General features: G+C 33.4%; 1 protein-coding gene across 1 annotated transcript in view; it reads right to left on the bottom strand.

The window, feature by feature from the left end:
• Positions 1-12,592, bottom strand: part of Col25a1 (collagen type XXV alpha 1 chain) — a 468,385-nt gene that overhangs the window by 57,785 nt on the left and 398,008 nt on the right. The window contains exon 18 of the mRNA XM_058583779.1: positions 10,026-10,070. Within this exon, the coding sequence (XP_058439762.1) occupies positions 10,026-10,070 (45 nt within the window). The remainder of the gene's footprint in view (positions 1-10,025; positions 10,071-12,592) is intronic.

Raw genomic sequence — 12,592 nt, 5'->3', positions numbered from 1 at the left:
ACAAAAACAATACATGCATTTAAAATTAAAATATTCCTAATAAAATGATATGTACAAATAAATATTCCCTCATTTTCAAAAAAGAAAAAAAATGCTCACTGAAGTCCACAATAAAGTCATTAATAAAGACTTACTGTCACGAAAATGTAATACAATCTAATAGGTTGAAAATTTCAGATTAGAAGGGAACCTTACATATCTTCAAGGAGAAATAAAATGACCTGTTTAGGATATCAAATAGTTGTAGCCCCCTTAACACATACTAATAAAAAAGAAGAAGAAAAGTAAATGCTGCGGAAACATATTTCTTATTTAGGTTAGTGTTTAGTTTATAAAAAGATGAAGCATGCAGTTACATAATTCACAAATAAGTAAGGTTTTGCGACCTCAGTGTTCTGAGACAAGTGTTTTTTCATCATTTTTGGAAACAGAACATATATTAAATTTTTCTTAGAATATAAAAAATTCCTATGAATAGAAAGTTCAGGAGTAAAATTTTTATTTCAAGATATAAAATTAGAATGTATTTGATAGTACTGACAATTTTGGCACTATTAATATTTGCTAATTTTATAGGCTTTGATTATGACCATTTTTATCTGATAATTCCATATTGATATATTCTGAGAGTCATATTCTTATATTACTTTATTCAAGGAGTCAAATAGCATACTTTTAGGATCTCAGTTTTAAGTTCAGTTATTTCCAGAGCTCTAAGTCACTTTAAGGACATTCCCTCCATTTTCTCTGTGTCTTGGGGGGACAGGAAGGAGCTAATTATTGGTATCTTTTCTCTCTCAGGCTTCAAAAACAGTTATTAATGTAAACAGGGCATGAGTATGTCTACTTGTGATCTTGAGCCATTTGGACTATTTCTTACCTCCCTAAACTTATAGCATAGGTTCTCAAAGTATGCTCTGGACCTTTTCAGGGAATCCTAAAGGTCAAACTATTTTCATAATAGTACAAAGACATTATTTGCTTTTCTATTTTCATTTCCTCAAGAATGCAAATTATGAAAATTTCATGATATGGTTTTATATTTTATACTGCACTTAATGTTTAAGAAACTGTTACTATGGAGTTTGGGAGTAGCAAAGAATATCAACAGTAATCGAATAGACTATTGAAATAACCTTCTTGTGTCCAATTACATATCAGTATGAGACTGTTTTTTTCTTCATATACATCAGCCAGAACAGCCAACTGAACAGACTGACTGTAGAAGCAGATGTGAGATTCCGTTACACCAGACAATCCTCTTCAAAAAAAAAAAAATGTATACCAATATTATTCTCCTTAAGAAACATTTTTCAGTCTCATTTTGGAAAATTCAGCTATATTTAATAAAATGTTATTTAATATAATAAAATTTTCTAACACAGAAATTCAATAGATAAAACCTACCTAAACAAAAGCTCTTTAGGAGTGTTTAGGGGTTCTCAGACTGAGTGTTTGAGAACTGTAGGTACAGAAGTGGAGAGTGGAGATGAAGTCTGACTTTTGCAAACTGGAGTCTTTGAAGCCAAGAAATGGAAGATTCTGGCTTCACCAAAGGGTGCTTAGTCAAGACTTACTGTAGGATAATGTGAGCACAACATAGCATCCTCCCCAGAATAAAGTGTACATCATATACCTATTATTTTTTCTTTATGGGCTCAAATATGTTAGTTATCATTAATATTAGCTAATATTCCAACATTTCTGCATCCTAACTGGTGCATCACCTAAAGGTAATCTCTTAACACCTTCAACCACCCTAGGAAAATGCTCAATAACTCTTCAATTTCTTTCAAGAAGTAACCCTAAATTTTCTCATGTGAACATACCATTTTATGAGACAGAACCCACCTGCCAAGGCATTTAAGATTGCAAAACCAAAAGAAGTTTAAAACATATCAGAACCATGTAAGGTAGAAGAGACAGGTTTACTAAGAATGAGTTGTCTTTCTTTTAATACAGGAGGATAAGAATCATACCTATTGAATTTCCCTAAATAAATGTAATCCTTTCAAACAAATCTAGTTTCTTTGTGGAGGAGTGATGTATAGTGTAAATGTTCTAGAATTCCCTAAACTCTCTAGAGAAGGACAATGACAATCTAAAATTATGTAATAATACTTTCTTGTGATATAAAAATTAAGCAAATGGTTCTTCTGCTCTAGTCACAATTCCTAATTTGCAGGATAGACAAAGGAGAAGGTCAGGGGAAAAAATAAGAAGCTGAAATGATTCAAAGTCATAGCACTTCGGAATAATCATATTTAGAGAAAAATCAGAATATACCAGAACAAGATTACATGTCTGCAGAGCAACAAACAGGAAAAATAACAATTTATACTGGAATATATAATGATTCTAAAAGCTGTTTTGCATATTTAATCTCACTGAATGAACACAAAATAGAAGAATGCTAAGTTGAAAATTATTCACATGTATTCATCTGAATAGACAAAGTGGGGAGAATACAATAGAGGAAATCCGAACTATAATGGAATTAAACTCTGACATTACTTTTAATGAAGAAAAAAATAAATTAGAGGATTTTTTCAAACTAGGCAATTGCTGAATTAGAAAATCCAATTTCTAATTTCACTTAATCATTTTAGGAATAACATAGGACCTTAAAGTGGAGATCCTCTGAAGAGGGCAGGGGCTGGCTATCTTAATTAGGGAAGTATAGACTTAAACAGCAAACAGTAAGCACAACAGCTCGACCATTAAAAGAAAACAAGTGAACGTGATATTTTCTGAAATTATTAATTTTTTAAGTTAATGATCTCTTAGTGCTTTTTTTAAAAAAAGAAAATAACAAAAATGTTCAAGATAAATGGGGGAAAGGCAGAGGTTTTAAACATCTGGCCTGTTATGCATACCAGGGTTACAATGAACAACATCAGAATAAGCAGGGTACCAATTTTTTTCAGAGCCTCTTTAATCTATTTCCCTCTAGCTTCACATACAGAGGTATATGTGTTTATAAATAGAAATATGATTATAGCATCATATTTGTGGCATTTTTTCCATCTTTCTATTCACTCACCATCTCTCATTAGGCAGCATTTGAGGTTTTTACTTTTGCTACTAGTAAGATTAACAAGAGGATGAAGTCTATCCTTACACTGGTGATGCTGACTGCGTGTGGAGGGGAATGGAAGACTGAAGGCAACCAAATTCAAAGTCATTGCTTGCAAATTTCACATCCAACTAAAAGGGGAGAGAACAGGAAAAAGAGGGAGAGAAGGAAGAGGAGAAGGAGCAGTGGAGGAATGTAGGGAAGGGAGGTGAAAGAGGAGAAGAGGGGAGAGAAGAAGTGGAAAGGAACTTCTCCTCTTAAGGATTCCTGTTCCTCTCTCCATTACCATAACTACGGAATTCAGATTTAATCTGCTTCCTCTTTATATTGTTGTTTTATGGTCCAGGAAAAGTCCATTTGGATTTACTCTTGGAGCAAATAAAAATATAAACAATATATTATCTACCTTAAAATAAGCACAGAACTATGATTTAACCAAATTCTGGGAATAAAAGATACACATTATTTATCAGAACCATTAACACAATCTTAAATTTTAATTCCTAAACCACAATGAACAGATGATACTCTGTTCTGCTACCTCAGCCACATGTTAACAGATAACTAAGTGACTGTCAGAGAATCAGAAATCTCAGTTCTTCTGGTTTTAGTGCAATGGGAGTAATATGGCAGCAAATTCCAAATGAAAGAAAATTTGGTCTAACTTTCTGTCTTGTTCTGGATATTGCACCTGACTTCTTCTTGAGTTGTTTCACGAGTTTTTATCTATCAATCACTTTTAAAAAAATCAGGTCTCAGTACCAAGACTAGCCTACTTCCTTGGGCTGAGCAGGTAGAAAAGACGAATAATGGAGTAGCTATGATTTTGGCGTCTAAACTGATGTTCAGGTACAGCAGAGGAAATGCTGTTAACTCAGGCTGATGTACAACAGAGGCCTGGTAGTCAACCGCTAGGAGTAGCAGCAAGAAATAGGAAGATTTGACACAGAGTGTTAATTTGAATCAAGTCTAATTTTAACAGCCAAGATGTGTAAAAATACCAAACCAAGTTTAAACAACAACAACCTAAAACATTAGTGAAATTAGAGATGCCTCTTCATGTGACCAATCATGGAAGGCCTAATGGTTTCACACTGGTCTTACCAACTATAGCTAACCAACTGGGCAGCCACGACTTTGACCTTGTAGTATTAAACTCAGTGAACGTAAGTCACAGTAACTAATATGTACCGTATTTAAAAAATCATTCTATGTCCATACCAAAAAATAGTTTCATTGTGAGTTAGGGTATTTCATTAGGGTATATCTCCATTTCTCTCTCCCCTTTCTTTTATTAGTTGATAATGTGTACACATAGAAAACTACAAGAAGAATTTACTATATCCATCTCTATAACATAGAAGAAAGATACCTGAAGACAAGATTTTGATTGAAACAACTTTTCCTCAACTCACTGCTATTACTTTCCAAAACAAACCTGAATATTCAATTGAAATAGCAGCTTTAATTCCATGTCTTCTGACCAAAAAATAAAGAGCAAGCAAGCAAACAAACACAGCACACTGACAACCACCATCTGTACCAAGTCCAACAGCAAAAAAACTGGTCTTCTATATTACAAAGTCAAGGGAAAGCTAGGACATTCTTTAGGAATGCACTCTTTCCGAATGCTAACAATGACTACCAAAGGTCTCATTAAGTCTTAAAATTCTGTAATAAAATCTTGACTATTATCTGTTTAAATCCACATTTAATAAATGGCAAGAAAGTATTTCAGATGACCTTATTTTATCTTTTAAATGGTCACTGGGACAGTTCACCCAACACTTTTGCCAAGTTTACATAAAGTATGCCCTTTATAAAGATGAGAAGAATCAACAAATACTTAGATGGGATTATTAGTCAAGGTAATAAAGGAAAGAACAACTTCATTTATACAGAAATGGCTCACCAGGTGTTTCCATATTAACTTCCAGAACTTACCATCTGTTAAACAGAATGGTGGCCAGAAAGTCCTAACTGATTAGCTCTTGCCCCAAGAAAAATCTCTGGTTTTTCATTTATTACCATTTGTTTTATTTTTGTAAGTCATTATCAATTAGAGGAGCAAAAAATATTAATTTTTAGCCTGTCTAAAAAACTCTCTAATATACCAGCTTAAATCAAGTCATATTTTCCATGATATCTATTATTCCCAGGCAGATCCAACTTTATTTTCATTGCCCAAAAAATAGTCCAATGGGGCTTGACATATATGTACTGAGTTGCCTGGGTGCTAAAAGCATCGCCAATAATTTTGATTAATGTGTCTTGACACTGAATGCATTAACCAAACAATAGTCTTCTTGCTTAAAAGCTAATTAGAATTCAAGTCAGCATGATACCTGCTTGTGAGGATTACAGCAATAACATTTGTTGTAATAAGAACCTCTAGGCATCCAGTTTGGGTAATGATTGATTTATAAAATTATTGAGAAAAAAAGAAGGAGGAAGTAGAATCTGTCCTTAAAATACTTATTTCCCTTAAGGATCAAATTTGAGTATAAATTAAAACATCCTGGTGGCTCTGTCAGAAACGAACTATAATAGCATATTTATTTAAAATCCAGAAAATATAACTTTTTTTTTTCTTAAAACAGGATTACATCATGAAAACACATTCAGAGTGTTTACTGGAGGTTTCATTATGGCTGCTAAAAATCTCTGATTTCTGGTTGTATGAGTTTCCTAATTGGACTCTAAATTACTCAACTTCTCAGATGAACTTTGTGCAAGCAGAAAGTAATTGTAAGTAGCAATAACTCAATGTTATTCTTTTAACTAGTATTCTTTTTCTTTTTTTTTCTCTTCTAGGAATTCACTCCATATCCTATAGAACTTCCAAAATTTTCCTCTGCTATTTTTTTAATGTTTTAAAGGAAGGATCCTTGCCTTCAGTGGATTTAGAAAATACATTTCTGTTTAGATTACTGAGCACTATACTTAAGAATGCCAAAGTGAATGTTTCTGCCACCTGTCAAAGTTAGATTTCATATGCTTTCACGTCAAAGTTGATTTCATATAACATGGTATAAAGAGTTAGTGACTGTCGCAGACCGCCCCCCTAGTCCTCAAGGTCTTGATCTAAATGTCAAATTGTCACTGATGTGGAAGCCAGAGTAAAACCATCAAGCTTAGAGGGCTGATACACTGTAAAAATTTCATTGCCACTAAATGATTTGTTTTTCTGATTTGATGTCATTTTTTAAAATGTATTATATCTCCCTTGCCATATGTATATTTTCCCCCCTAATTGACTTCCTGGGTGAGATAAACTGGTAGTATATGCTGAAAGGAAAAAAGTAAGCATCGAAAATCAATATTTGTGAATCATACCTTGGGTTGAGCATCACTGAAGTATTTTCATCATTACAGTATGTGTCAAGTTACATTTGCTCTACCTGTGAACAGTGTCAGGAGGGAACTTTGATAGTGTCATGTCTTATCCCTCGAGTCCTGTGCCCTTTCGTTCCTTATTCCTAGAATACACTTCACTAATAAGAAAGGGGAGTGGTATGACATCATGTGTCAGTAGAAAGTGCATGTCTTACTGCTCCGAAGGTCATGTTAACCTATCACTGCAAAGGAGTTTTAAGTTTACATCTACTAGCATAGAATATAAATGGCTGTATATTCTATAGGTTAATATTATTCACATGACAAAAGATCATATAGAACAGATAGATACATAGTCATTGTTCCCCATTTCCCCAAGAAAAATAACAATAGCCAACATTTATATTGCATTCACTATGTGCTTGGTGATACTTTCAGAGCTGTACATATATTAATTCATTTAATTCTCACAGTTTTCTGTATTGTGATCAATGATGATTTGCATCTTAAAAGGAAAGTGAAGCTTAGAGAGATTACAGAACTTTTCCCAGATCATACACTGGTAAGGGGGAGAACCAGGATCTGCACACTGGTTGCTTGTTCTGAAGTTGCTGGTCTATGCTACTTAATTACTGGGGAAATGTAACCATAAGGGGTGAGCCATGTATTTACATTAAAAAAATAAGTGTAGGGAATGAAACAAAGACTTTGGTATTTAGAATCTTATCCTTTGATATTTGAAAAGTAGTGATAATAAATTTTACCCTTTAAAATATTTGAAGACTTTTTCATACAACTAATTTTCTGAGCTCAAGTCTTATTCCAGAAGATAGATGTGTGCATGGTACATTGTACATAATTTAATTTTCCCAGCTGAACATCTTGACACTATATGAACCATGAATGCATGGAATAGGAATTCCAAATGTCTTCCACATGGTAAGAGGACTTTCAAATACTTGTGCAGGAAGCTTAAGAGAAGTTGGAAATTAAGTTACGCCTGCTCTTAGTGACTTTTACACTGTATGCCTATGGTGTTAGCACTTTCCTCTGAGTGGGACCCTGAGGTGATAGATGGATGAGTCTGCTGTCTGTATTTAGGTACTTTGCTCATTTCCTGAGAGCTGTGGAAGGCATGTGGATGCTCATTAAGTTTCCAACCATTCCCCGAGAGCAACAGGTGGTGAATCAAAGCTTCCCTGGTATGTCATGGCTGGTTTCCTCAATGTCTTAGAAATAACGGATGGCATTTACATGCTCTCTGTAGTACCAGCAGATAAGAAGGAGATGAATAGCAACAGGAAGTATTTCCAAAGCATAAATAAACACACAAGTCTAGCAAGATTATGACTAATGTTCCTGCTACCACACATTCTATATCCATACATAATGGTTTCATCTTTGAAATCCTTATACTCTTTTAAACTATGAAATCATGGTTAACTGTCTTAATTAGGGGTAAGGTAAATTAAAGGACTAAAGAACAGCCCAAGTTAATGAAACTGTATTATAAGATTATACTTTTTTAATTCAACATTTATAAATATCTAGTAAATACTAATGACCTTAATGTGTTCTTAAAGTGTCTCCTTTTCAAAATTACTTATTTATACTTGGCACTTACTACATTATAAGGCAAGCATACCTCCCATTTGAATTAGAGTGAGAAGACAAAATTTATTAAACAGAAATAGAACCTGGGATTTAAATCAAACACTGAATAGTCGCCCGAATGGTACTTGATAAATACATTTTTAAAAATCTCTAGTGAATAATAAAAAGAGTTTTTGTTGAGTAATAGCTTCTCACTATAGTTACTAGCCAGGGATAGAAAAACAAAAGAAAATATCAGAATTAGTATGGCTAGCAATTTCCTGTGACCTTGTAAATGCAAGCATTTACTGGAGGTAGCAAATCACCAACTACACTCCCAATCTGAAAAAGTTCAAAACATTCATACTAGTCTTCAGATGACTAAGGAAATGCCAAAGGTCCAGTGGGATATGGTTCATGAGAGAAATATAACATTAAAATAATTATACCAAATAGTAGTAATAAAGATCATATACATACACACACACATATATATATATACATATATGTACATAACATATACATATATGTGTATAAATGTATATATACACATTTATATATAACATATTAACATGGGTAATTGTACACAATAAATATGTATATATATTTTACTTTGGAGGGAAAAAAAAGGAATTCCTTTATTCTCATGTTCTTTCTTTTACCCAGAAGGTGCTGCAAGCTCAGGAGAAGGGACAACTAGATTTCAACGCACCAAGGCTCCTGTAAGACGAGCCATGCTAGCGGCACAGCCCTGCTAACCCAGAGCACTTGCTGCAGGGGCTCTGCTTGCCCCTTCCAAATGCTCCTACTTTATAATGATTTATAATGCTACCAGGTTCTTTTTTAATTAATATCAACTATCAGTTTCTTAAATCTATGATATGATCTTATAATCACTTATAAAAAGCTGCCATTTTTAATGAATGGAAGGCTGTAAAGAACTGCCATAAATTAACTCTGCAATATGAAATTGCATATTAATTTATGAAGTTATTTTTGCTAAATATCAAATGATAAGGAAGTGAATTTAACTTTTTAGATAAACTGTTGTCAGAGGATTTTTCACTGAAGAAGTCAAACACTTCTTTAATATACCTTTACATATATTAAAAGGACATCTGAACTTTTTGGATACTAATCTGAACACATCAAAAAAGAAACCAAAACCAAAATTTGAGTGCCAACCTAGAAGATACACTAGACTTATAAAATATTACATATTATGCCACACGATCTCTTGGAGTTCAAAAATTCCATCTAATCTAAAATAATATTCTTTATTTAATAAACTCTAAGCAGAATGTTCATAAAACAGTATACAGAACCCTCACACTGAAAGTAGAAATAATAATTTTGGATTGGACTAATGCATGCTAAATCTTTGGAACAGAACCATGTAAGGAAAAACATGCTGGCATCATGCTCCCCTATCAAATAGTTCTAAAATAGATTTTTTTTAATAAGCTGATTTTTAAAGGAGTCACTACAACTAAGGGAGCACAGCTTTACATTTTGTCAATTGCCACATGAAAACTTTTAAACAATTTGATTTGTACTTTGCACAGAGAATTATTGATGGGAAGTTGGAGCCCAAACATTTTAGAGGGATTATTATAGTGGGTGAATCATAAAAACAGCTGCCTAAATGTTTGATTTATAGGGATGTTAAGACTTCAATTCTGGTAAAAATCTGATAGGATCTTAAGAATAAACTTAAAATGTGAAGGTAAAGAGGCATTCTAGACTTTACAAAATTTATGTTTTCAAGTAAAGTGGCATTTACACTTATGTAAGGGGAATGATAGGTTAAATAGTGGAATATATAGTTCAGAAAGCAATGGCAAACTTTAAATCCCTGCGCTCAATTCTTAATTTAAAAAAAACTTAATTGGTTGAGATGGTTGTGGAGTAAAGAACAGCATTATACTTTTTAGTGTTCATTTTCCCCTGTTTCTCTCCTATTTGGGTGACTCTGATAATTACAGTTCTATGAAATCAAGACTATCAGTGCAGTATTTACCTTTATCCCGGGAAGTCCAGGAAGCCCAGGAAGCCCTGGTTCACCCTACACAGGAAAATCATACAGCATTATAGAATGATATTTGCTCAGTCATAGTATATGGAGAAAAACATGGCAAATGTTCCGAGCGGCATACTTTTGGCATATATAAATACATACAAAAAAAAAAAAAAAACCTGTCTAGGTTCAAGAAGTCTAACGAGATGGTGTAGTTCAGTCAACTCTTGATTCAAGGATTGGGTGATCCCTTTGAAGATTTTTCAGGATTTTCCCCTCTTCATGTAGTTTACTGCTATTTAGCATCTCTATCAGAAGGTAAGAATGAGGAGTAAAAGGAAGAGGAACATCTATATGTTTCACTCTTTGGTAAATGGTTTGCTGGAGCTGTTTGCTGAAATGGGGATTATGCATGCACTTAAATAATGCCTCCTATTCCAGGACTCTCACCTCAGATAATCAAGAGTTGGCTGTATGAACAGATGGTCACATCACAGCAATATACATTAAAAGTATTGGTCACTTAAAAGTATAGTAAGATTTCCTTTCCATTCCTGAACGATGAGAGGATAAATAAATGGTTGAGATTGTACTTAACTCTGGTCTGTAGTTCTGACAATTGTTGAGTTGGGGCAACCGTGCTTAGAAGCTTAGGGCTAATGGTACAATGCAGCTGTTCCTGAATACAGGTCTGAGATTAAGTGGTACATATTGCGTGAGCATACTGGAGTCAGGCTAAACCTTCTCATTTTCACAGAATTGTCTACATTATTTTAAGCACAAAGTATAGTGGCAAGAGGTTACATTGCTTAGAAAATCTCCTGAATTCCAATAAAGAAGCATAAAGGAACGACAGGAACAAATAAAAAAGTTTGCCCTGAGTTGGGAATGATAACTATGATTTGTGGAAATAACATCTGAAGATAAAAGAATCCATTCCATAACAGCCAGTTAGTGGGACAAAAATCATTCAAAATTACATAGGAACATCAATAAAGTGGGAGAAGGAGGTACTTCTTTAAAAGTATCTCATTCCTTTAAGAATACTCATTCCAAGGTAACTCTAACAAGCACAACCAGATTTTCCATTTTGAAGATTAATACTTTCAAGTTATGAAGAGCCATAATTTTCTCTAGTCTTATTATGAAATGATTTCAGATACTGTTTATTAAACTGTGGGATTTAGACCAAAAAAAAAAAAAAAAGACAATGATTTTCTTTATGGTTTAGGTTTAAGGTTTTTCAGGAATGCAAAAGAAAAACTATTCAGTCCAAAACTACATGAATAAAAGTTTGCATTATGAATAAGACTAAAATGAGATTAAGCCAGGAAAGAGAAAATGATTATTAAGAACTTGTTATTCCAAAGACTACTTGTCTGAGTAGATTAAACTTGACACAGTTACATTGTACATTTGATTTTCTTTTCTCTTTCCCTTCCACCATTAAATTTAAAAGGCTCTGCTAGGAAAAGCTTGTATACACATTCTGCTGAAAACTCTTTTACTTTAAAAAAACAAAGCATAAGATTTTTGATAACATTTAATTGCAGTAGAATGTATAACCAGTAAAACTATGCATTGTTTTAGAAAAATCTCCCAAAATTCATTTTGGATACATTGCACCTGAAACAGTGGTGGTAATATATAGGTAATAACACAATTTTTCAATAAGAATTATCATCTCTCCATTAAAAGTATAGTAAATGAACATACATAATAAACAAACACATACTCCTATTTTCTAATAATAAGAAAGATGTATAAAACATCATGAAATATCTCTTCATGTAAATTAGAGATACATTGAGACTTGAGCATTCAGCCTTTCTCTACATCATATTAAATGTATATACGTATGTGTGGTAGCTAGAAAATATCCTTTTTAGTAAAATATATTTTTGAATCTCATACTTCACAGTCTTGAATTTTTATAAACTGACCTTTCCAAATTTATATTTACTTTGTGTAACTAGCTCACATATGAAAGAATATATTTAACATTATCCTTTGTGGAATATCTCTTGACATTTTTAGGAATACATTTCTTCCTGTATAATTCTCCATCTTTAAACTATGAAAGCTCATCTTCCAACTAAGGGATAGTGTTCAGCAACTTCTCCATCTTGTCTATGCCTTGGCTCAGAGGCTTCTTTCTCTGAGTTCTTGGGCATGTAGCCGGTGGGTCAGAATTAAGAATTAATTTGTTATTTCATTCTCAAAATACTTGTTCAAGAGATTAGTCTTTACACATAAATCTTGTCCTTTTGATTCTATTCTTGCTTTCCCTTTTACTCTTCACTCTCCATTAAGAGATCATCACAATTCGGACTCTGTTTCCCTGCTCATCCCTGCGACAGGGCCCTAGACTTCCAGGGAGAGTTCTGGGGTGAGATCCCTTCTGATGGGAAATCAAGTGACTTGATTTTACAATAAAAACATATGCTTTAAAAAGCTGTAGAGACATTAGGTAGAAAAGAGCTCTGTGATGAAATGCAATGCCTATTTTACAAATCTACACATTCACTCTACAAGCCTATGCACACTCCAACTCACATGCCAATCACACA

This window comes from Marmota monax, unplaced genomic scaffold, assembly GCF_021218885.2.
Source record: "Marmota monax isolate L192 unplaced genomic scaffold, Marmota_monax_Labrador192_F-V1.1 WCK01_AAM20220418_F8-fsc00002, whole genome shotgun sequence".
NCBI classification, from domain to species: domain Eukaryota; kingdom Metazoa; phylum Chordata; class Mammalia; order Rodentia; family Sciuridae; genus Marmota; species Marmota monax.
The sequence above is the reverse complement of the archived record's forward strand: the minus strand, read 5'-3'. Positions and strand labels throughout refer to the sequence as shown.